Source organism: Cyrtonyx montezumae, unplaced genomic scaffold (assembly GCF_038088225.1).
Source record: "Cyrtonyx montezumae isolate F1298 unplaced genomic scaffold, pur_monq_1.0 scaffold_12, whole genome shotgun sequence".
In the NCBI taxonomy this organism is placed as follows: Eukaryota; Metazoa; Chordata; class Aves; order Galliformes; family Odontophoridae; genus Cyrtonyx; species Cyrtonyx montezumae.
This window is the reverse complement of record NW_027071848.1, coordinates 18,663,480-18,690,676: the sequence shown is the minus strand read 5'-3', so window position 1 is coordinate 18,690,676 and position 27,197 is coordinate 18,663,480. Positions and strand designations below refer to the sequence as shown.

Genomic DNA, 27,197 nt, shown 5'->3' with positions numbered 1-27,197 from the left:
TGTAGCTCGTGCTTGTTTTGTATTAGCAGCAGTGTTATCAGACCACAGAGAATAACAGGTAACCAAATCAAACTAAAGCAAGTTGAAAAGGAACAACTCAATTATTTACAAGCTAGTAATACTTAGAACTTTTTTATATATAAAGTAAATAAAAAAACCCAAACAAACAAAAACCCAAACATGCAAAATCTTTTGAAACCAGGTCCATATTGCAAAATAGAATGTTGTGATTATTTTGTACCTTCCTGAGGAAAATAGCATAAAAATGGCTCTGATTTCAAATACATATACAGTAGCAGCTACTTCTAACAGGCACAATGCCTGTTATTGTCTCCAGAATCATGGAAATAAAGCAATACAGTGCCCAAGAGTTGTTTGGGATGATATAATATATAGGGATGTGTCTAACAATTCTTTATAACACAGGCTGAACCTTCAATTTTCTTAAAATTTTAAAGCATATATAGGCAGCTGAGGTGGCTGCAGTGAAGTCTGATCAGTGGTGCTCTGGAAGTGATTCTGCCTGCGTTGTAACAGCTGTGAAAGGAGTGCATCTGCAAAGTCAGCATGGCATGCCATGACAAAACTCATAATGAGATCCTTACTTACATAAGCAGCAAATTTCAGAGAGAAGACTTTTTCAGTGAATGTCTAGGAGAGCCTGCCAGTTGGCCACACACAACTTCAGGCGTTTGGGCAGGAATACTATAGCCAGTATCCCCACTCTTCGAGATACATTTGGTAATTTTACCCATTTTGTCTGTGCACATTTCTCCTTTATCCCTTCACTCAAACTACTGTTTTCCTTCTTTGTCCTTCACACAAAATAAGCCAGAAGAGCAATCAACATTTACCAATAAAACATTTTCATTTTGGAGATCAATGACATCTGCTTATATCAGCAAAGAGTGGAAATACACAACACTGTTTTAGAAATAGCAAACCTGATTTTACAGGTCTGCTGTAACGTATTACATACAAATAATTAGAAATTAATGAATACCTGCTTCCACACACAGTTGCAATTGCTTTGAAACATCCAGATGCAAGCTGATAGGATCCAGTATAACATCGATCTATAGCCCAGTTGAAGAGATTAATCTGATCAGGATTCAATTCCAGCAACAGCACTACAACTTCACATCCAAGCTGATGAACCTGAGAATATAAATGCATGTCAAAACATATCTGGAGAAATAAAGATGTTGCCTAGAATTTATAGAGCAATGTAAGCAGAACAAGGGGAAAATGCTGTATTCAAGTAAAAAGAAATTAGAAAATTTATTACAAATTTAAATTAGCAATAGTGCAATGCGGCTCAGTTTTCAATACTCCTCAATTAGAAGTGTATGTACAATGACAACATAAATACATTTTCAAAGGAGGTTTTCAAAACTAAGCGCAGAAATTAGCAAAATGTTTGGAATAGCTAAAGCACATTTGATACACGTTCTTGGACAACTTCCACGCATACTGGTTAAATCATTTTCTAAATGTTTATTTCCTACTTCATCTGACTTCAAGAAATTACACATTTCCATGTTTATTATTTTTTTAACTAATACAGATGCAAGGCAGGCAAAGAAAAATAGTATCTTTTGTAATCTGTGAATATGAAAACTCATCTGCTTAATCCAACTGTATCAAACAATCTATCAGTGATATGAACTCTCCCTATGGACACTGTACCACCTTAATCAAGGTATTAACACAGCTACAAATGTATTGCTTGGACTGCCCCTTAAGTAGAGGACAGCAGTGGAGGACCAAACGCTAATGACTATTCATATTCTGATGAGTGCAGTTAGCTACTTGTAAAGATGGCAAATAATATTATTAAAAATTAACAGATTGGGTAGGATCCTCCTCATGCAAATCTGAGCTACCTGTACAGTCAGTGCAATTTAGTTAAAGTCCTGAACTACAGTGACTAGCTTAGTTGAAACACATCTCACCTACATATCCAAATTTGGCATTTCAAGAGGAAATGTAAAAAAGAAAACTAAACCTGTTTTTCCAGCAGTTACTTTATATGCATACAATAACGTACAATTAGACATGGTGATGTAATATTTATTGATTATAATGAATGCATGCAATGAGGAAGAGTGTATTTTTTCTTTTCTACTGAGTGTTTCACTCCCACATCCATAAAAATTTCAATTAATTATTTAACTTTTATAAATCTTTATAGCTCCATCCCCAGCAATGTTTCTAAATTGTTTTATCCAATTTAAGAAAGATTAAGTAGTTATTTATTAGTAGTTATTTCTACCCACTTCTAACTTGACTTTCTTTTTCTCATTTGTTCCTTTTTTTTCCTAATTAATTATCATTTCTACATAATAATAATACACAATTTCTACATTTCCTTTTCTTTTATGCTGGTATGCATTATTTGTTTTAGGACTAGGCTTTTAAGGATAACAGTGGGCCAAAGGTGGAGATACCCCAAAGAGAAAGATCAAAATTCTCTCTCTCCACTTAATTTAAGTCACCAATCTACTCCTTTGATTTCTAGTCTTATCAAAGAGATAGGCTAATCAGCTAGAAGAAGTGAAATATCATTGGATAGTTACAAGCTCCACAGAGAAACCCATCTTCAAAGAAATGGATGAGAAAATGGCAAGAATAATCTACTACATGTTCTTAAAAAAAATCTTTATTTCCTCTCTTGAATCATTTATCATCCTAATTTCTTTGTAAGATCTACCTACTCACTTTCACTCAGATATGTTTCATCAACATCTATGTCACTGAGCAGGAAGGGATTTTACATTCTTATTCCACAGAAACTTGAAGAGGGTGTGTGGAAGTACTCCAAATAGAAAAACAAATATTTCTGAGCTCATACCATTTTTAACCTTTATCAGCAGATTAAAAACTTCAGTTTTTGCTGCAAGCAGCAATGATCCTCAAGACAATTTTTAAGTTATTACTTGTGTATTTTATATGCTACAAAATAGTATTTTCTGTTAAAATACTTTTAAAACTAACTGTACATTTGTATTAGAAAATTGCATGAAGCTGCTGTTTACTGTTCAAAATAAAATTTATAGAATCATAGTTCTTTCACTCTTTAGTCATGTATTACAAAGATAAAAATTATTCATCAGCGTTGCATTTGGTTAGTACTTACACGTATATCTTGACAAGCCAGAATGTTATCAAGCCACTTGTATAGATATCCATCAGGGGAAAGACCGACATTGTCAAATACTGGTCCACAGCAGAGCACTGCTGACATGGCCTAAAAAGAGCAAGCAACTTTTGTTACACACAAAGAAAATGACATGAATAAACTTTTCAGATTTATTTCAGCGCATTTCAGCCCAGATCCAGGCTTACAAGGATGCCACTTGTTTTTCCTTTTGAGGGACCTGTGTGGTGAAAATGGTCACGCAGTTGATGATGACAGAATTGCCATGGATGCTAATGGATTTTAAGATAATGCTGAGTTTAAACATTTTGGAAGGAATACAATAGTCCAGTTTCCCCTTTCTTCATAATATGTTCTGTCATTTTAACCAGTCTTCCCTAATTAAGCTACAAAAACAATTAGTATATACAGATGTTTTAATAGTCTATTTCTGCAAAAACTAGAACTGCATTAGACCAAACCATGCAGATTATATAATTTTCCCAGCTTAATTATGTAGGAGAGTTGCAACATTTTTTGCTGAAAAACTATTTCAATATTACACGCATATCTCCAGACAAATGAGACAGTCCTGGCACGTGCATGTGATACTGAACTGATAGTATTTAATTCCAGAGTCTAATACTCCCACTGAATCTGATAATCTGTTAACAAACAGTTAAATTAAATAAAATTTTAAAATGCATTCTGGTTTTCAAAATAATTCGTGTTGAAAAGTGTCCAGAAAAAAACCAATGCAACACTGTAAATTCAATGATTCCACTGTATATACACATACTAATATAAAAGAAAGCATCAACTACAACAATTCAAAATAATGTTAAATGTAAGGAAATAAATCCTGCAATTAATTTTGATTGGAAAATTCCTATTACGGATTTTGACAGTGAACCTTTCATACCTTTAATGCACAATATTGGTATCTTGTAATCTGATGATTTCTATCACTGTAACGGTCCAGGGGTGTGAACATAATACTGAAAGGTCCTGCCCACTGGCTGAACAAGATGAAAAGGTGATGTCTCAAGCTCTGCTGAGGGAAAAGAAATCTCCTGTGGTGAACTAAGTGAATAGAAATAGAAATAGTTGTGATTTGTTATTTTTAAATAAACATTAATGTGGCAGAGATGATTATATGAATTTCAAATTTCTACAAATGCAGTTTTTCTCTAATGTTCAGCACATACTTTACTTCAAAGTATATAAGTTCCTTTCTAAAATCTAACAGTGAATTAGATACATCTTATTTCTAAGAACCTTCAAGTCTGAATTTATCTATATTTATACTAACATTTCCATCTGGTTTTAGAAATACCATACAAGAATCTAATCTCAGAATCAGTCTTTCAAGGCCTCTTCCTTTAGTGGCAACTGTTTACTTGTTTTCTTCCAATCCTGAAAATGCAAGCTCAAACAATATGTATGTCTTATTCTAATACAGTAATAGAATAGGATAAGAAATAAAAGAAAATTGGTACCAGTTTAGTTAGGACAAAAATGTTATACTTCCTGAACAGCTGAATTATTTGAGCAAATGAAAAACACTGATGAATTCTTAAACATGAAGAGTTTAAAACTCTGGACAAAGTGTGAGAATGTGTACTGAAGAGAATAAGAAATGCTAGTTGGCAATTATTTTTCACTGAGAAACCATGCAGGAAGCTAGACAGTGTCTAGCTAGACAATACTAACATAAATCAATATGAACAATGACTAAAGATGATAGATGATGACACAATAAACATTTGTTTGCTAGCAGTTACATGTTATGGCTTCAGTAGTTACCGACAGATTTTAAAGCTGCTGTATTAACAGAAAATGTATCTCTTCATAGAATTACATATATAATTATTGAAATGTAGCAGTTGCTTTTGCATTCTCTCAAAACATACATGTTAACCATGTAAAATTCATACAACATGCAGTCCTTAATTTTGTCATATGCCTTGAAGAATGAGAGAATAAATGCAAAGAAGACCTTTGCAATTATTTGTGGTTACTAATATTGGCATCTGCTCAAGGAATTCAGCATTTTTAATGAGCATAATTCAAAAAGGAATACGGGGAAGAAATTCAGTACTTCATTTGTTAGCAGCAGCTAGAAACTTGACATTACTCAGCTCAACGGGGAATCTTTTTACTTAAATGAGAAGAGCAGGAACGCCATTTTTTTTCTTATTCAGCTTCTGTACATTTTTTTTGTATTTTATCTGAATGCAACTATATGACTTTGACAAAATTTGCATCCTTGAAACTTACATTAAAGCATTTGTTTATTATTTAATCTCTTACAGTGATCTTTTAAATTCCTTTGTATTCACTGTGACAAATGTTATTATGTCTTATCATGTATGAATTGGAGATTCTAAACATACGTAGATTGAGTAGAATTAGAATCATAGGGGTTGGAAGGGACCTCAAGAGATCATTGAGTCCAACCCCCTGCCAAAGCAGGTTCCCTACACCAGGTAGCACAGGTAGGTGTCCAGGTGGGTCTTGAATATCTCCAGAGAAGGAGACTCCACAACCCCCCTGGGCAGCTGTGCCAGTGCTCCGTCACCCTCACCGATCTTACCTTTCAGTAATTACATGGAGGTTTTTAAATTCTAATTGAATTACATTACACTTCTGATCTTCCAATTTATAAGAAGTATGAAATCCATCAGAAATATTCAATACACAACTACAGTCAGATAGCATGGTAAAAACAGCTTGGGCAGGATTTCTTCTACATTTAATGGTGTACATTTTCTGCTCCTACCTATATTTTTAAAGGCTTGTCTGACTATATAAAAGAGTGGCAATAAAGGCAGGGGGAGGCATATAAGACTTCAGATTAAAGAGTCCCAGAAGGTCACAGATAATTTCTTAGCTGAACTCTTACAGAAAAGGTTCTTTGATCTGACTCATGACAGACATTCTAAACTTCTAGTTTACATTTCCCTTCACATTCGCAATATGACAATTAACAAATAGTAGCAAACAGAAAAGAAGAAAAAATAAATGACTTTTGCAATAGATACATTAAATGCAACTTCATAACACATAAAGACAATTCAACACCATACCTGGGACGCATTGAATCAAGTTGGCAATCATTGCACTGAAGTGTGCTCTCATATCTTTAAGGATTTCAACTTCTTTATCATTTTCAGCCTCCAGAAGCATGCGAGTCAGATCAACATACTCTAAGAACAAGGCTCCAAGGGCTAATGTATCTCTTTCTAAGGCTCCATTTGTACTAGCATAAAGAAAAGGTGTATATTAAAATACAATAACAACATAGATATATTGTACCCTCTTAAAGAAAAACATACAAATCCTTCCCTATCATCGCACCACATATTGGCATAAGTGTTGTAAACACTAAATTATTTCACTTAAAGTGCAGTATTTAAGATAAATGGTAGTCCTACCTATCACTTATAACACCAGCATCAGCAAGTAGTTCAAAAATTCGCAGTAACTGCAGTCTTAGTAGATCTCTGCGTTCCCGACGTTTCTTGTTCTTGGAGTTAAAAAAATAAAAAAGTCATTTTTATATTCATAAGGGTATACATGAAAATCTAGTGGAGATCTAAAATATTGGTTCAAGCATTTTCTTTATGATGGAGCTTGACTGATTTTGTGTATTTCATAGTGGCAGTGTACTTGTACATCAAGACAAAACTAAACATCATCAAATTTTTGTCTCTACAACTATTCTTTTACAAACTGTTAATAGCTACCTTAGTTGTCATTGAACACATGGAAATGAAATAATTAAATACTGGATAAAAAAATAATTAATATTCAAGGTTCCTGTGCTATCATCAGATAGCATGGATATTCACGTTAGCTTTACACATCTTCTTTGTGCATTTAAAGTGAAAGGTCAGATACCCCAATCTCAGAAAAACATTTCACTAGTTAACCATTCTTAAACTTAGCAATGCTGCAGTGACACTACCACTCATATTCAAGTTAGCTGCTTGCAGACAGCACTCCTGTACACTGCTCTTGGATATACTGGCTGGAATGGTTGTACACAATTAGCACACTCTTCCTACTGCTGTTAACTGGTTCATTGTACCTCATTATCTTCTAGAAAGCTGTCTTTTCTGTCTCCTATTTTGCCTTGAAAGTAATCAAGGACTGTTCTTCGCTGAAGGGCTAAAATGACTTGTTTCCTTCTATCTTGCATCCTCACTAGAGAAAAAACTGGAGAAGGTCAAAAAGCTGCTTTTGCTCTCAAAGAAATTTGCTGCTAAGACAAGTACAGCTCAGAGAAAGACCAAATTTTCCTCTTCACAGCATATGAATGAAAATACTGAATCAGATCAAAGGCTTATCTCTCCTCATACTCTGGCCTTGACGATGGCCAGTAGCAGATGCTTGGGAAAAGAATGTGACACTTTCCCTGCTATTCTGACTCAGGATTGGCAGTCAGCAGCAGTTTAGCCAAAGGTTTTATTCAAATCATTATGCCATTTCATTTTTCCTAGTTAATGGCCTGGTTTGATGCTTTTACACTTTAAGGGTTCTGGGAAGCATATGAAAAGAGAAAAATGTCATTTTTTTTAAATGCAGTATTGAACACACACAGCTGTCTCCTGCACCAGCATCAGAGCTGATGCTGCAACACTGACCCTTGGCAAACTCAATGCCAGTGCCCACACAGGGGATCTTGTGTACAGTCCATATTGGTCTACCCCTAAAGTTGTTGGCTGTCCTGATAATTCTCTTTCTGTGGCATATGTCTGTTCAATAAAATTATCTCTGGCGTGCTGGATAGCTGCCTGCTCACATGGAGGCATGCCATGTTCTCTATTGCTACCTGACCCATTCAATCGCTCCTGGGTTTATCAGTGGCTGTGCTTACTGGAAGTGACCCAATCCACATCAAGAGAAAGATGGGAATTCAAACTGTGGTCTCATAGATCTATCTCTTACTGAAATTTCCACTCAGAGTGGAAATGGTAGTTGATGTTTGCCAGACAGTGTTATTAAAAACAGTCCACAGAAACCTTAACATAAATAAAGTTCCTGCAGAGTGATTTTTTTTTGTTGTTGTTGCTCATTACCATACTGAGTACAGCTGAGATTCTCTGCCTTTTCATAATTTATGTTCTTTCTGTTCACCATTATCTGCATGGCTTTTGCATCAAAGACCATGACTTAGCAGACAGGGATAACATGTCGAGTCACCATGAGGGTAATTTAATGAAATTGCTGTGGAGAACAGTGTGAATTCACAGTCTGAAACTGCTGCAGAACCAGGTAAACAGAGAACAGGATCAATACACTGCTTTCTGTATTCAGCAGCATTGCATGGACACAATGGCCATGTCTACACTGCTAAACAGAGACAAGAACTGCACAATGCCCCAGAGTCAAGTGGTACAGATGGCCTCATATTCACACTGTTCCAGAAGACCCCAAGAAGTCTGGCTATGCCCATGTTGCCTAGCAGGACTCATGCAATACTTTGGCTCACTGCTATTCTACAAACTGCCTGCTGTAACAAGAGGGCTATGCTACATCCATAGCAGTGTTTTTGTAGTATGACCTTGAGATTGTGAATGAGGAGAAGCATGGCAGAGCAAAAGCAGCTGGGGAAGATGGGAGGACCATGTACGGTGGCTTGGTGCCTTCTGGGGCTTGTGCCTGTTACATTCTGTATCACTGATCAAATTTAAATTAAACTGAGCTTAAATGCAATTATTTAAGTTGTGTTCTTATATATAGCTGATGTTTCTTGCACACAGAGCTTATCTGAGGATCTTTGTTTATCACAGACAAAAAATTATTTCAAAATTCATTTTGCAGTTTAAACAAACTGCTACATTTAATTTCTTCAACTGACCTCTGGTCTTCTTTCTAAGGCTTCTTTCATCAGTGGGTGAAGTTCTTCTACTAATTCCCTAAATTAAGAAACAGCAAAGGTAAATACAATCCAGTCTTCTCTGACAAGCATCAACACTTTATTAATTATATACAAACAAACATTTAAATTGCAAAAATATAAAATAAAACTACAACAACAACAAAATACAACAAAAATAACACATTCGAATGAGAAGTAAATAATTGAGAATATAAGAAATGGAGAAGTACCTGAAAACAAGGGAATTTGTTCTTCCAAATCCTAATACAAGTGATTCTGTTATTTCTATGCTTTCAAGTCTCATCAAAGGCACTAGCTGCTTTAGTAAGACTCCAACAGATGGAGTTCCAATAGCCTAAAATACATAAAGAAATGATTGAGAATTCATAGCCAGGATGTGAATTATAGTAATTATAGTCATTTACTGAATTTGTTATTTTACTAAAATATTCCAGTAACTGCATCTATAGTGCTATTCCTCCTATCAGGAGCTAGTACTTGAAACAGTATTTCAATATTCCTTCATGTCCAGCAGGCAAACAGTGTGTATTCAGGACTATGCTTTATCACTTTATCACATTATAGATTTACTGGAGTCCTCTGCAAGTAAAGAAAGGGAACCACAAGCAAAATTTAGCTTTAACACATTTCATACAGAATTTCTATGCTTTGAATATACTTCACCTAGAATGCAGAAGAAATTCTAATATTTTAAAAATGCCAAAGCTTTTGCAAAATATTTTTTGTCACCTCATGCTAAACTTAAGTTTTAATAATTACATGCCTTAACCAGTTTCCCATAGACTAAAGTATTTCCCCAAGCAAAATATTTTTCATCACGATATGCTTTCGCCATCATTATTTTAAAAGCAGACACTGAATAACTTGCTTGAAGCAAGGTGTATCACCTTGTTATCATAGTTCACTGTTCCATCAGGAGTGGTAGCCATGATCTCTGGTGTTGAAGCACGCAAGTGTCCTGGGCTCATAATACTGGGCTTTGCTACTCCAAAACACAGAATAAGATAGTTTCGCCACAAAGTAACATAGTTGTCTCCACTGCTTGCTGTACTTGTTTTCTTTGCATTGACTGGAATACTAGAATTTAAAAATGAATTAAATTATTAAAATCAGTTCCCAGGCTTAAGTACAAAGTAGCTTGACATATATTAAAAGGGAACAGAACATGCTGTGCAGCCATCACTTACTGCTCATTGGGACATAGTATATGGGAAAATCAATGAAAGTAGAAAACTAGAGTTTTCCACATTGTAAGTTGTAATTATGTAACTCAATACTGAACGTTTGGTAGCAACTCTGCAGGCGTTACACAAACCAATTTTGAAAAATGAGACTAATACAGCTTGTATTAAAATCACACAAACCTATAGAAGTGAAAGCTACATGCCACTTACTTTGGATCCACAAGAGGCATTATCAGCTGTAGCCTAGTGAAAGCATATGGCCAAGCATAGCTGAGAGCTGTAGGACAATGTTTTGGTAAATTCTCCTGCCTAAGAAAACTGAAGAGGCAGAGAACCCATGGGTCCTTAACAGACTGTGCAAATATCCAGACATGGGAAGGACTTTTCACATCATAATGGCTATTTACTAAGACTGCATTCCACTCCACCAGCCACTGCAAATCCACACTGTGTGTTAGAGGGATTGTTGTCTGTAAAGAGAAAAAATTAAAAAAAAAATCACAGCCAAATTAATTTCTTTTCTGCCATGTTCCCCCTCAGTATTTGTCTTTATTTTCCAGCTCCACAGCCAACTTACATACGATTTTTTTTAATTAACACTTTTAAGCTTATAGTCAGCACAAATGCTTCTGACTCAGGAGGAGCTAGAGTTGATAAGACCTGTATAATTATTTCCACTTCAGCTTATCCTTAAAGCTTCTATTTACTGTGATTGGCACAATAACTCACTCTAGCTTACCCTTAAGCTCTAAAAAACTATCTAGTATGCTGACCAACACAATCTCATTGTTACTTTCTATCCCTGCTGCCTATACCCATCTACTGTCTCTTGTATTAGGCTGCAGTCTGGAACTAGTATAGACTGTCATTACAGTCATCATTTGAACAGCCAGACAGAGCCTCAGGCCATAATTAAGACTCCTAAATGCAATAATGGTCTGATAAATACCAATACTATTAGTAAATATTCTTAAGAATTCAGATGGGTATCTGAATATGTGTGTATCATAGGATCACAGAATCACAAAATGGCTTAAGTTGGAGGGACCTTAAAGACCATTTATGTCCAATCCTCCTGCTAGCCATGGGCAAGGTTGCTATCCACCAGCTCAAGCTGCCCAGGGCCCCATCCAACCTGGCCTTGAATGCCTTTAGGGATGAATCACAACCTCTCAGAGCACAACCTCTCTGAACAACCTGTTCCAGTGCCTCACCACTGTCGGAGTAAAAAATGTTTCCTAACATTTATCTTATATCTATCTTCTTATAATTTAAGAATTATAATTCCCTCTTTTCCTGTCACTATCAGACCATGTAAAAACTCTGCCCCTCTCTGGCTTCTAAGTTCCCTTCATGTACAACACGCCGCACTGAGGTCTCCACAGAGCCTTCTCTCTTCCAAGCCCAGCTCCCTCAACCTTTCTTCACTGGAGAGGTGCTCCAGTCATCTGAGCATCTTTCTGGTTCTCCTCTGGACCTAGTCCAACGTGTTCGCATCCCTCACATACTGGCAGACAGGCTTGGACACAATATTCCAGATAGAGCCTTACAAAGGTAGACAATCCCCTCCCTCTCCTGGTTGCCCACCCTTCTTTTGAGGAAGCCCTGAGTACAGTTGGCCCTCTGGGCTGCAGGAGAATGCTGATGGCTTATGACCAGTTAATTGTTCATTAGGACTCCAAGTCCTTCCTTGCAAACACTTAAGCAGTTTTAATCCACTTTAAATCCTGCTTCTTTCAGTGTTAAGTAGGGTTCTCACTGTAGCAAGAAATCACTTCTGTAGAGTAAGTTAGTATTTTCTGAAGAAAACAACACTGTTGGAATGAAAACTTTAACACATGTACTTTGGCATTAATCACTTATCAGACCTCAAATAGGATAAAATAGTTGCCTGCATCCTCATTCACGGTTATAAAAATAATCACTAAATTACCAATCCAGGTTGTACTTGTCAGAAACCAGGTTCACTGGCAATGCATGTGCTTTGTTATAATACTAATACATAGAGCTGAAGCACAAGAATCAATTCTCCAACTATAGAAACTGCAACACTCCAAAACAGGTGATGTTATTTCAGATTAATTTCCTAACTCCTAGCTTACAGAATAGTTAAAAAATAGCTCTTTTAAAAAAGAATTAAAAAGAATAGCTCTTTTTTGATCAGATTCTGATTCTACACCTTTTCTGTTTTTAGCTGCACAATGGCCTGATTTCCACCCTTCATACCACAGGAAAACATGTTAGATACAATAAGCCCACAAAAGTCCACAAGAAAACTCAGATTCACCCTATCTGTGAAATGCTCTAGAGCTTATACTTAGGTTTGCAGATCATGCACTTCTGGGTGTGCATGAGAGCTACAACTTAAACCTCCATGAACTTCAAGAACAATGAGAGCAATGACTGAGGTCCAACCACCCCAAGCATTATAAGGTGTTGAAAATAAGACTTTCTCAATGGTTTCTCAAGAAGCAGGACATTGGTGATGCCTGAGATATTACGGAGTTTTGGAGTTCAGGGATAGATGGCTACAGCCTTAAAACCGTGTCGTTTCTTATTATATTTTTAGTACATCATGTCTTACATTTTATATGTCAATCTCTACTAGCAGTAACAGTAAAATACTACTTACTGAATCTGAAACAGCCACATGAATAAAACTCTCAAGAATAGAAGAACTTAACTGATCCATGACATCAATCATAGGCCTGTCGTCATCCTGTGTAACACAGAGAGCAAAAATTAGCTGCTTTCCTTACCATTTTTTTTTCTACTCTTACATTTCTGGTACATGAAGTAGACCACCTAAAAATTTTAACATGAATCTAAAAAGACAAAAAAATACTTCGGTAGTGGTGGATGCATTTTGCCTTTTTTCACATTAAACTCAGAATCAAGTCCATGCTGCAGTTCTAAATGAAGTTAACTTGTGGCTATAGCTCACTGTTTACTGAACAAAAGCACATATCAGAAAATCTTGTATGACTCCAGATAGCTGGTATCAAAAGACTGAAAAATTAGCTTACTGTTTATTAGAGCATTCCTTTGCTATGAACACACATATTTGTGTTCTCAGGCATTTAGATGCTTGCTGAGCTGTGACCACCAACACACATGACTCTCCATGCTTCTATATCCATAAAGAAGACTTAAGAGACCTTTACTATACAAGGAAAATGTATGTGAATAATCTTACACGTGTCGTATGCTGTGTTTTTTAGAAAATGGTATGCCAAAGGAATGAGTTTCATTTCCAATACAAATATGTAATGTGGACAATGCAAAAATGATCCATTCAGCCAAAAAAAAGTGTTTCACATTCACACCATGTGAGAGAAAATATTAAGTTGCTGTACAAGTTTCAGATGGAACAAATTCTTGTACAGAGCACGTGCCCAACAAACTACAGAAAGATTTGCAATGTTAAGGTAAACAGAAACGGAAGGCTCTTATGAAAAGATTTTTAACAAACTAAGTGCATACCTGTACTGTAGCAATTGTTAAAAGCAACAGTAATACCACTTTTGAACTTTAGCTTTGGAAAACACTAACTTCAAGTTCCAGAAAAGGAAAATCATACCTCTGCCTGGCCAAGTGCCAAGAATAAAGCACGGATCTCTCTGAGAATTAAAACAGCTAGTTTACGGGTAGCAACCTGGAAACTACACAGCAGAACCAGCGCAAATCCTTCAACTGCATGTAGTACATTAGAATAGGGGCTTCTTTCAGTCTGTATCCTGTGGCTGGATCCATTTGGTATCAACTATGGAACAATGCAAGGGGAAAAAATGAAGCAACAGTGTTTGAAAACTAGATTTCCAAGGAGTATTCTATTTAACTGCAGCACATAAAGAATCTAAAAGCAGAAGTCTTGTAAATGCTAAATAGGATACAGAAAGCATTCCCTCAAACCACTTTTGTTGCTTTAACTTACCGTATTCCACAAAACCTATGCATGAGCATTGATTCATATGGCTACATCCTCTTCATAAACTGCAATTCAACTGTTTTATTCCATCCTTTTCTAAAAGATGAAGGGGTAAATCATGCTGCCAAGATTTTACATCTTCCCCACTTCAGACAGCAGGGTCCCCAGATCCTCTGATAATGCAGCAATCAGCCCTCTACCTGGGTAGGTGGCCTCTAGAACCTCTTACTAAAGAGGACCCCACCGGAAAGGTGCAGTAGTATTCACTGAGAAGTATGAGAGGGTTTCTTTTTTTCACATTTTTGAACTACTATTACTTATGGAAAATGATTCTCTGCAATATAAGCAGACATAACGCTTGCAACAACAACAAAAAAATTCCAAAGTGATTGGGTAAGATGATAAGAAGTCTCAAAAATCATCTCTCACAATGACAATATCTATGGGACAGTACAGGCGGAAGGAGCAGGAGCAATACTGCTCAGTTCCCAAGAATGTCAGTAGCACATGAAGATAGCAGGCTATAAGAAACAATCACATTACCTGATGTTTTTGGATCCAACACATGAAATGTTTATGGGAAAGGAAGATCCACTTCACTGTTCCCAGCATTCCTACTAGCATTATCAACCAGTTTCAGTCCTGGGAAAATGTTCTTCTGCAACAACTACATAGACATATTTCACTTAATGTGCTTTTGCTGACATGCTTACTTCAGTTTGACATGCATTCTCTCCTGTTGCTCAACAACAATAACATCTGCTGTATTACACAAGAAAATGTCTGTCCTCAAAAGACAGCTGAACTAATTACCTTAAAAAACCTTATGCGGTGTGAATTCTTCTCAGGTGAGTAAATAAAAAACACAGAGAACACGGGAACATGAGGGAACATAATTTCTGCCTTCAGTTAGTATAAATGCTTGGACACAGAACTCTTAATTTCATACCTCCGAAGATCTGGCTTTTGCCTGTTCAGCAGCTTTTCCTGGAGTGTGTATGACGAGCTTCCACTGTGTGAGCAACTGTAGCAGCAATTTTAGTGAAGTATCAAGAAGGGTATGATGCATATCATTCACTTCACGTAGCAGAAAATTAGTAAAACCAAAGAGTACATCCTCCCGCCAGTCAACAAAGTCAACAAGCAGACCCTGAAGAGAATTTTGTGCAATGTGTCGAAGTTCATCATCCATATGGATAGAGAGCCTGTAAGCAGAAGTAAATCTCACGTAATGAAAATCTAAGGAGCATTTATTGTGGTAATGAACACGTTTCTCAGTAAATTAACACTAATGGAAAATTCCCAGTGCCAATGTAAATTGCAATGATGCTATCATGGTTTTATTATCACTGATTGCAGTTAGCACCCTTAGACTGTTTTCACTGTTATTCTTTCTGCAATAGTACCTGAACATATTCACAGATCCAAACAAGCACTTCACTCCTAAAAGGTATTTGCAGTATACAACCTGGCAGCTTTGGTTTTTCTCCAAACAAAGAGTAGTTCTGCTTTACTCGCTCAGAGAATTGTGAACCAGTTCTGCCTCACTATGATAACAAAATGCTTACAGAGTAACAATTTTATAATCTATGTATTTGCTTACTCTCAATGTAAAAATAGAAAGATCACAGCAGTTATGTTTCCTAGCAGCTAAAATGCATTTTTAGCCAAAAAGGAAATCCCAATTATGGAAAGCAAATCTTCAAATGAAATAAAAACAAGCATTTCCACTATAAAACTACTTTATGTTATAATCAATTTAGGATAGGGAAATAGGAAAAACAGCCTAAGGACATTTCATACCTTTAAAAACTCATTTCATACCCTGAAAATCCTTATAAAAGGTTAGATTTCAGATCCCATTTTCTAAATTTCGTTTCCATCTCTATTTGCATTGTGTTGATGTTCTTTTTCTACACAAAAACATCTATATACATTGACACAAAAGCTAACAAACCACTTCTGTGTAGGTTTGTTGGAACAAAGTAAATTCAGATCACTCTGACTTGCAATTTCTGGTTCATTGCCTTTATGATATATTTCGTTTTTATTACCCAAGAGACCATAATTTTCTGGAGGGTGTCAGCACTCATTTTTTGAAGTATTTTATCTCTGTTTAATAGAGTAGCTGAAAATAAGAATGTATTGGTCCATTTGGACCACTGTAGATGTGTAGAGGACATTTCAGTTACAGAAAAGGAAAGCAACTCAACCTCCTGTGAACATGACTCTAAAAATATCTATCACCTTTGTATCATACTTTAATAACAGTGTCTTTTCATATGAATTTGGAATCAAGGTATTTTGCTGTGCTAGAAAAGGACCATTCCTTTCTCATCTTTGGATTGCCATAAACTGAAAAAAATCCAAGACCCCTGAGACAATGATTAAGCCATCCAGGAAATGACTTCCACAATGACACAGAAAATGGAAAAAGGCATACAAAAGATTTACATCTATAAACTCAAGTTGCTATGTAATGACATTGGCCACTATCTAATGAGAAGAAATTCAACTGAGCATGAGAATACATTTCTCTACTTCTACCATACGACAGATAGCTTGAGGAAGCAAGTAAATGTTTATTTGTTCTTGAGTCTGATAAATTTAAAACCTAGCATCAGAATTTGTAATAAATGGTTCCAGTGGGCAGTAAAGGGGTAAAAGGTACAGCACATACTTAACATCTGCTGTACTGCTTAAATTTTAATACAGCTGTCCTGGAAGAATGTCTAGCTGTAGAGTTACAGATTCCTCCTGGAAACTGCCAAAAGACACATCTGTTGTGAGGATGAAAAATTAAAACCAAACATGGAACAAAAGAACCCATTAACCCTAAAATGTTATTTTATCTTCAGTGAGAAGAAAATATTTAACCACCTTCCATCAAAACAACAGAAGCCCTGTACAGAACCCCTGCAACAGATTCTTAGTTTCAAAAATCTAAAATCTTTCAAAATCTTTTATTCTTGTATCGATTTGGTCTCAAAACCTAACCACCTCAGACTAAAAAAAGAAATAATATTGTAATAAGATTTATGATTTGATAAGAGAACAGTAAAGATTTTCCTCCTGGAATTACTTTCTCCATAGCTGGGAAAAGTAGTCAATCTTCGTTGAATCTTTAATCTACTTTTTTGCGCTCAGTTTGTGATCTACTATAACCCAAAGATCCTATTCCACTATACTGAGACCCTACCCTGTTCTTTCAACACCATGCTATATGTTGCCTGGACTGTGAATTTCTGGAAAAAAAAATTTCCAACATATTATGCATCCATTTATGTTTACCTAAATTCTGGTTCCTTTGCTGTACTTAAGAATCTGATTTGAAAGAGTATCAATGCCTTAGAAATACTTTAGTATGAGTAGACACAGGAGATGAGAACAACTTCACAAAGGTTCCACTACTGAAGAATGGCTGGACATGTAATGGCATCCAAATGTGTCCTAGAGTAGCTGTTCTCAGCTCCTCTTAATATCTCACTTCCTCTAAGAGTCAAGGACTGAGACTACCAAATTGACTTACAATGCCCCAGCATGGTAGTCACCTAAGAAATGCTTACAATGCTGATTATAGATAAAGAATCATAACCAGTCTTTTCTGCATAAAGTTTGAGATTTGGACAAGGAGAAAGCCAGTAGTTATTTTGACAATTGTTGAGTTGTAAGGAGGGAAGTACTAATTTATGAATAAATTCACATCAATGTCTATACTTTCTTAATCCTTACAGATGTTATTTTTGAGGTCTAATCTTAACAATCCTTTGTGGTCAAAGAGCAGAATGGATATATGCTTTCCATTAGCTCAGTTAAGATCATTAGTAAGGATAGAAAGCTGGTTAAAATATTGGATTAAAGGCAAACATGTCCGGTTGCATTCTCCTTAATTGGGATTCATGTCATTATCTAAAGAGGTGTCTGTATAATTTGATAATGTAGTGATTTGAAACAACAGTTAACTGATCTATAGAACTGGATGTTAACACAAGGAAATCAAACTTGCCACAGAGAACAGCACCCCTACCCTTGGCTTCAGTTTTGGCTTGTTTGGCTGTCTGCACTCTATCACTAGCAGAATTAATTGATTCATTGCTTTAGTACGTCACTGGGTGTTCACAGAGTACAAAAAAAATGCTTTTGCACATAACCCTCCGACTCCCACATCTGCCATTCCTCACAGAAATTTGAAAGATTTCAAAAGCAAGAATAGAGTGGAAAAGATTGTTTTGCCACAGTTATATGATAGCAATATGTTGCTATGGCCTTGTGGCTTGATTTATCACCAGATCTACTTATAAACACATGCTGAAATCTTTGACTTGCATATTAGAACTGCAGTGTACCACTCAGAGCTTTCTGTACTGACCAGCACTTGTTATCATAATTATTTGCAGTAAGTCACTGTTCTGATGTCCTGAAAAATAACCATAAACATGTTCTACACTACCTTCTTCAGAGAAGCGAAGTATACCTATATAAATTCAATACCTAAATAAATCTGAGCATTGAGGATAAGAAATTAAAACTTTACTTTCTGTCTTTTAACAAAATAATCTATATAAAAATATTATTTTGAAAAATATTTGGAATCATATCAGATCTAGAATATTGTTTTACCAAAAAAGTGGGAATCATGAACCAAAAGTGAATGTTCATTTTCATGTTTTGCCATTACAAAGAAAAATTTTCCCTCTCTTCTGTTAATTAGCATGCTGTGACGGTTACAAAAAAAAGTAACAAATAATGACTATCTTGTAACCTACATACTGATGATAAAGAGTTCTAGATAATGCATTTATTCCCTTAAAAAATAAAGAGTCTATAACGTAAACATAATGCCTGTACAATGATGCTAGAAATTCTGTGTCCTGTCTATTAACAGGAGATTACATTTTCTATAAATATGGTTTTGTCTGAGAATGCACAACACACTCTGTGGCTCAGTTTTCCATTCCGTTCCCCTCCGGCAGTTGTTTAATGATTGAACAGCTTACCTTGCCAGCAAGTCAATCAACTCAAGTTTTGACATTCCATCAGGAAGCAATCGAGGAATAGCAGCAACACATGTTCTGAACAGATCAATTTTTGGTTTTCTCTCACCGCTGGAAATTTAAAACAAAATTAAACTGCATGAGTACCAGTGTTAAAGGATACACCTACAGTTTTGCGGAGAAGGGAGGGACAATTATGGAGCACCAGAGGCCTCATAAGAATATCAGGACAGAAAGCAAATAACTAACAATGAAACAAGGAAACTTGAAAATTTGATTTTGACTTTTTTCATTCCCAGTATTTATACAAAATATTAACACAGTACTTGAAAAGTAAGCAATTATTGACTCCTTTGCTTCACCCTGACAGACATATTGAGACAGATTTACAGCATATGTAGAACTCCTCCATCAAGATAAGCTTTTGCATGATGCAAGCAATGAGGAAGAAGTTGAGATGTTCCCCGCCCATGCAGCTATAGTCCATCAACTGAATAAAGTAAATAGCTAATAGCAAATACATAAGAAGACCAAATAACAGCAGATCCAGACTGCTGCCCTCAACAGGACATGGGCCTTTGGAAACTCTGCTGCATCCATTATTACACTGAGAGAAGTACTCTTTAGAGGCAGGAAGGGCCAGAGTTTCTGTTGATCCTTGCCAGATAGCAGTTCGTAGCAATCATTACCAGATAAAACATGTTACAGTACCCCCAAGGCTACTCTAATCTCTGAAATGGCTTAACTATTCCTGAACAGCCTGAGAAAGTGGTTCAGTTTAAAGTTCAGTATGAACCAGAAACTAGGTTGAGTATCCTCAACTTTATCAAAAGTAGTTCAGGTTTCAGCTGCAGATTATTTTCATGACAGATGCAATCCTGACCTGTTTCCCATAACTTCTAAGAATGAAGATTGAAGAAGTTCTTGTGACAGACCCCAGAATATTTTTCATGCTCATTTTTTACCTCACCGATCAATTACTTGGCTATATAGTGTAAAGGAATAAGCTAGAGCATGATAGCATTTTTAAATGTACAGTTCTTCCCACAATATTATTCAATACTAATGTTTAATATGCTTTGGAGGAATCAAAAGAGCAATCTAACATTCAGAGAAAGAAAGTTTATGCGTTAATAAGTTTATAATCAAACTAGAAAAGAATGGGAGATATCAAGAAGCACTGTAAATTACTTAAGATCACACTGAAATGAAATCACAGAGCAAAGAAACTTTTTCTTTTTTCTTTCTTCAGTCCAGTGTGCTGCTTACTGCATTACTCTTATATCTCCACCCAGCAAAGGACATTGCATTTGGATAGCTAACTCTTGAGTTCAGTCCCAGAGAAAGCCTGAAGACAATGTTTTCCCACAAATCTAAAGTAAGATTTATAGAGTATCGCTGATGACTTACTGAAATAATAGGTACAGAAAAGGCATAAATTGACACAAGGCTTACTGTACTCAAAGATTAAATACATTTTTGTAGCATCACTCGAATACCATTCTTTCTTTTAACATTCCTATATATTCACCAGCTTGGATATGTATTATACTAACAAAATAGCATGGTAGTATGTCTCTAATAGATCAACTTAAATTGTACGATATGGGCAAACAATTTTCCAAACGAGTTAACTCTGTTTTATGATACCTGTATCCCATATCCAACAGACAGAACTTGAAAGTAGGTGTTTGAAAGTAGGTGTTAGCAATTGACTTGAAAAAGTATAAAATACAACATCCCTTTGGCAGTTGTGTTATGAAGAAACCTCTCTGAACTACTGTCCCTTATGTAAACGTGAGTTACACTAATCACTACTACAAAATACTGTATTACAGTTTTAAAAAACAAAAGTGCTATCAGTAATTTTATCGGCACAAAAACAAATGAGTCTTTCTTGCTGACTTGAAGTGGAAAGTGAACTCTGCAGAGTTTCGCTATTATCAGTCCCAAGAGATTGTAAACAGTTTGTGCAGTTAAAACAGAGGCATGTAAAATAATAGTCTGAGAGGAAACAGTTAGGAGGGCAAGTGAGTAATTATTTATAAATATAAAATCTGTGGGTGTTCTGTGGCTTATCAGCTGCTCAGAAGTCTCACAGGAGAAGATCCAAGTTTAAGGCTCAAGTTCCCATCTTATCTAAGCTACCAGGCACAGCATGCAAAATGTCTGGTAAGCAAGATCTCACACAGCTCTACGCTCATCTCTGGCTGGCTTAGGATCCAGCAGGACAAGCTCTGGATGATGACACCAGCAGCTGTCCTCAGCTGGAAGTCTGTTTCTGCCAGCAGTAGAGGATTTTAGCTAGGTATTGTCAGCAAAATCTTCCAAGTACTGGTGAAGACATGTTTTATGTTAGAAAATGGATGATTATTCTGACTAAATACTGGAAAATAATTATAATCAGTAGTGAAATACATATCCCAGTGGAGGGTGCAAAAAATACTCCTCAGTTATTTCAGAAAAATTCTTAATGGTGGTATTCACTAAAACAACCATGAATGGATCAGTCACAGAATCACAGAACTGTAGGGGTTGGAAGTATCTATTGGTTGTGTATCTACTTTCTTCTGATCCTTGCTTCATGATTAAAAATATCAAGATATTCAGTTTATAGTGCTGTTCCTAAGTATTAAAGCCCATAAGAACCCAAAGTAAATATTTAATTCTGGTGAAGCACGAAGTTCTGTTGAATAAAATGAAGTTACTCAGGAGTTGATATGAGTTCAGATTACAACTATTAACAAAGCACCTTAGGTTTTCTTTTTTTTTTCCATGAAAGAACAAGAAAAGATGTGATATAATGTGTTTTTCCTTTCTCTTGCATATATTACTTAAATTACAGTTCACTTGGATATAAGGCTGTTCTGGTTAAGCACAGAAATGCAGTAACTTGCATGCCTAGATGTAGACTCTGCAACCTTACAATCTTAACATCTCAGGCATGTGTAGCTACCAAATCAAAAGTCTTTGTGAAATTTAAAACTTGCAAGTCTAATTATGATTCTAAAAATAAACAGCACTTAGTGATGCTGAGAAACCACAGAAAGGAAATTTACAACTAAGATTAAGTACACTTCTCATCTAAGTGTTTTACTAACTGTTTTACTAATTATCTTCTGGAAATACAATGTGAGATTAAAAATTTACTTTTCCTCCCCTTCCAAAAGCCTAAACACCCAACATTAATATCAAAACTGACTGCAAATACTGAGCAATATACTACATGGTAATATAAGACAAATATGAAATATTAATATATAGTAATGTTGGCATTTAATATAAACAAACTGCGACAAAGCTAAGACACAAAGAGTTTAAAATCTCATCTGGATTGTCACACCAACAAGCAAGGGCAAAGGAATAGCATTAAAACATGGAGATTATATTAGCTGTAAATTGATAGTTGAATTTGGCCAGTCAACCACCATACTAAAAGTCCATCTCACTAGAATACTCGAAACTTCAATCATTATTCAGATAGGAATGGAAATAGCTGCTGTTGAACACTGGCTCAGACATACACTGGTTTGATTTCATTCCAGTGGAATACTTGTTTTCATAACTGTTATGAAAAGGTGACTTGGGTTTTTAAGGTATAACTTACTTTAATTACAGGTTTGCACAGTAATGAGAATTTTGAAAGATCTTTCAGTATTAATGGGATTTACACAATTAATTTCTTTTATTTTGAACTTCAGTGACGCCAAGATACTCTAAAATGGTTCTGTGCATAGGTTGGTAGGATTTCCATGGACTTTGGAAATTCTACCATCTAAACACTCTTAAGACTCAAACAGGGATTTTGGCAGTATTGAGAGAGACAGCTCAATTCCAAACACTGTAAAACGCAGAGATGTACGCTCAACTTGACAGAAAGTTCTTCGGTGTACATAAGCTAACTGTTCCTGCTTCTTGGTGACTCTGATGACTCAAGACAGACAGAAACAGTGTGAAATGAAATGCATCTCAGCATTTCAAGAGATTTACTGTTCTTTAACACTCACGTGATCATGTCTTCAGGTTCTTTGTTAAGCATCTGTACGTTGGTTAGCATCATGCACCGCCCCACTTCCTTGTCAAGATGTCTGAGAATGTTGTCCACAGCTTTTCTTACTTGAGAATAATATAATGACATACCTGCAATAATATGCATTTTGTATAATTTGTGATATTTGTAGATACGTATATTTTGAAAAAGAAAGCTGCTCAGTCAAGCTGTTCTGTATGAGTTAAGAACAATGTTTTACTTATGATACAGCATACTCCATTTGTTTAGATATCTTAACTCAGAGGTGGAATATGTTATCTTCTTCACAAGCAATGCTACTGTACAAAAAAATAGCCTAAGTGATATATATACATATTTCCCAGACAAGTAATTGAAAAATACCTGGTCATAAATATGTCTGTACCTAGACAAATGAAACTGCACGGTTTGCCAAGCTAATTATATATTTTGTGACTTTTCACAACTGAAAAGATCTGATCTAGTAGCAAGGTTTAAAAATGTCAAGAAGAGCTGAATGAGCTCTTCTAAAACTTCTCTTGTACGGAAATTAGTGTCATGCCATTTTATGTGAAATATAGTATTAGACATAGAGATTTAAAGGAGTTAATCAAATTCTTCAGAAATAAAACTTCAATTTTCTCCCATATTAATCAAATGCCAACATTTTCTTAATAAAATTTAAGATCATTAACACTAAACAACATATTTCTAGTTAGCTATCTCTACTCAGTTCTTCACCCATTTAATAAAGACAACATCATCTTAGAACTTCAAAATGACATCAATTTTCAGACCTGATGAAACCAAAGTTCCGTGGCATAGCAGAATGCAAAAGAAAACATAGGAACTACCTTGCTTAATCTCACATGCTATATGTGGAAATCAGAATATTTTACCATAAAATATTGAATATTGTACTAATGAAATAAAAAACGTAAGAGTTCAAATGTTTATTATCAAATGCAGTCCTTATTGTTACAAAGAGTAACTGAAATGAATTGACTTAACATAGCACCAAATACACTGTCTATTGTACATTTCAACAGCAATGAGTCTTATGTTTCTACACTTTCCTGACAATACTACAGTGGTCTAGCAGTGGTAAGTACATATTTGTCATTGGTGAGAAAATATGCAGACTCTTTCATTCACATAAATCTGGGGACTTAATGAAGTACTATGATGAGTAGCCAAATTTCCTTTTCTACTAGTAAATCCAGACACTGTCAGCACAGGATACAATGGAGTTTCCTTTGGCATGGGATTCTCCACTCTGACAACAATAGAAGCCCAGGACACTTTCAACCTGGCAGTTCAGTTAGCTTTCTTTTACATTTAAAAGTTTCTGCCATTCTTAAAAGCTTCCCTTCATGGGAGATACACATGGTAATTAAAACAGGGATACAAAAAAGAAATCTTTGCGGGACTTCAAATCTGGTACATTTTCAGAGCACAGACATTGTTTCTAGTAGGACGAATACCCATGAATAAACACAGATAACTAGAACTAAAATAACTAATTCTTAACTATCATCTTCAACTTCTTAAGAACAGAGGACTGCTGTCTTAGATACCATTTAGGTATGTAAGAGCTTTTCTATGAAATAATTTTGCATCATAAACATATACAAAAATCCTGTAGTTATCAAACTAAACCACATATTTCATTAGAACAAAAATGTTTACAATAATGAAAACAATTGTATTCTTAACACTATTAAATCATTCCAGAGACCTTTCACATCCACTCCTATGCAACTTCGATTCTCTTACTGACCTATCATTTTTGCTTCCTCCTCTGTAAGAGTTTTGCTCAAATATGTTTTCTTCACTCTGAGGGTATTTCCAGAGGGGAGGACAGCTCCAGTCACTGGCATTGGAGGTTCACCATCTTTTTGCTGCAGGCTATCAGCAATTACCAAGAAAGCTCTCAGACCAATATTCATTCTCTGTAAAGTTCAGAAGATGAATGAGCATCTCAATCAAATAATCATATTCTTAAATCACTTGAAATTTTGCTACATGCTTGTACTTTCTTCAGTATTCTGGTCAAATCAACTAGCCTGACATATGTCATAAAAAATGGTCACAATTAATTTGTATTTGTATGAGTGGTTGCTCTCTCTTCTCAAATCTTCAGTTCTTCTCATTTTTACACTATCATTTTATCGTCAGGATAAAAAATATGGATTTGAACCTACAGTTTAATAATACAACCAAACTGGACCTAGAGTTAAGCACAGATATCCTAAATGGTCACTATGAATGAAGATGAATAATTGACTCTACTATATGAAAAGTTTGGGATGGAGCTTAGCACCAAAACATCAGGAAGATGAAATGAATGTCTCCAGAGAGTTGAGAGGAAAACTTGCAGTCATTATACCGCATTGATTAAAAGACCAGAATGTTTTTCATTTCTGAAGAATGTATTCCAACAATTGAGAAGCAGTCCTAAAGAGTGTTCCAGAAGTGCATTCCCATAGATTACAGGTCATTTCTTAGAAAACAGAAGCCTGCACACACCAACAATTAAGCCTGTTATTCATTGTCTTTGGACTTACGTTGCTGCTGATGAACAGTAACATTTCAGATGTTGATATCTCATGAGGTCTATGTTCCTCTGATATATTGATGCAAAGAAATACTATTTCTATTCCCTGTAAGCTCTGCCTCATGCAGTGCTCATGTACAAAGATACCTGCAGCACAGCAGTGATCAGACTACCGCAGATGAGTAGTCTACTTGCTTAAGAGCTCTTTTCGATTTTTCTGTAGTCTGCTGAAGAAAGATGAAAGCTGTGCTCTAAGTAGAGCTCTCTTGTTTCTATTGGTTTTGACAGCAGAAAGCTTAATATATTCAAAATATCTGCTTCAGTTTCAGATAGGATCTCTGCAAATAGCTCATTTTATTTTAACATTTTAGTGAAGCAATATGACTGTGTAACAGTAACAGATTAACATCACAGAATTATAGCATTCTCAAACAGTTTGGGTTGGAAGGAAACTTGAAACCCATCTAGTTCCAACTCCCTGCTGTGGGCAGGGTTGCCACCCACCAGATCAGGCTGCCCAGGGCATTGAAATGTCCAGGGACTGGGTGTCTGCAACTTCTCTGGGAAACCTGTTCCAGTGCCTTATCATTCTCCAAGGAAAGAATGTCCACTCAAAATCTAATCTAAAATAGACACATTTTATGTGAAGAACACAAACACTTCTTATCTTACATGTGCTTATTTTTAACTTTCAAACTTTTTTTTTTCAATTACAGGCAAATGAATTTCAAGAGAATTTTTCAATATTTTATCAAGTATTTCAATTTTTTTTTTTAAAGTTTTTCAAATGTTTGACTGTTTCCCCTATGGGAAGCTCTAGAAACATGACTAACACAAGTGGAGATACACATGACCACTGTCTTCAATTCTTCTTGCATCATATACTCTTTTTCAGTAACACTGTTTTGAAAAACGTTGAAATTATTAAAGGAAATTTATTTTTATAATGAAATAGTTTAATTACACAGATCAGCAGCAGTGATCAGAAAATAGTGTGTCCAATAGTTTTATTTCTCTCTTCCTTTTTGTTTTGTGCATTTTCATGACTTCACACTTTGTAATCTACACTGAGGAAGCACAAGACAGGAATAAACAATGTGGCATTTCACAGATCAGTCCACAGAAGCATTTCATCAATAAATCAAGCTCAAGATTTTGCCTTGGAACTGGACAACAGCAAAAGCACCCTAATGTAAGCAGAAAGCAAATGTATCACAATATAGTATATATAAACTAGAAAAAAATAAATGCAGATGCATGCCGTACCTCAGGGTTGAGACTGAAAGCTTTTGCAGGTTTTCCAACACAAAGGAAATCAAAGATAATTTCTTTCATTGCGAAATCTAAACGTTCCTAAAATAGTAAAAATATTGCAAATCATAAACTTCTCACTTCTGCTATTTATTTCAAGGCAACACAATTTTGAAAACCAGTTTAATCACGATTTATTTAAACAGTTGGAAATATATATTTTTAGA

General features: G+C 35.6%; 1 protein-coding gene across 1 annotated transcript in view; it reads right to left on the bottom strand.

The window, feature by feature from the left end:
- Positions 1-27,197, bottom strand: part of FRY (FRY microtubule binding protein) — a 159,165-nt gene that overhangs the window by 67,855 nt on the left and 64,113 nt on the right. Inside the window, exons 14-29 of the mRNA XM_065730251.1 lie at positions 26,986-27,072; positions 24,943-25,114; positions 23,161-23,293; positions 19,157-19,264; positions 15,109-15,364; positions 13,812-13,994; positions 12,864-12,950; positions 10,442-10,701; positions 9,935-10,124; positions 9,257-9,381; positions 9,006-9,063; positions 6,577-6,668; positions 6,229-6,401; positions 4,062-4,222; positions 3,140-3,250; positions 1,004-1,158 (exon numbers count right to left, since the gene is read on the bottom strand). Of these exons, the coding sequence (XP_065586323.1) occupies positions 1,004-1,158; positions 3,140-3,250; positions 4,062-4,222; positions 6,229-6,401; positions 6,577-6,668; positions 9,006-9,063; positions 9,257-9,381; positions 9,935-10,124; positions 10,442-10,701; positions 12,864-12,950; positions 13,812-13,994; positions 15,109-15,364; positions 19,157-19,264; positions 23,161-23,293; positions 24,943-25,114; positions 26,986-27,072 (2,351 nt within the window). The remainder of the gene's footprint in view (positions 1-1,003; positions 1,159-3,139; positions 3,251-4,061; positions 4,223-6,228; positions 6,402-6,576; positions 6,669-9,005; positions 9,064-9,256; positions 9,382-9,934; positions 10,125-10,441; positions 10,702-12,863; positions 12,951-13,811; positions 13,995-15,108; positions 15,365-19,156; positions 19,265-23,160; positions 23,294-24,942; positions 25,115-26,985; positions 27,073-27,197) is intronic.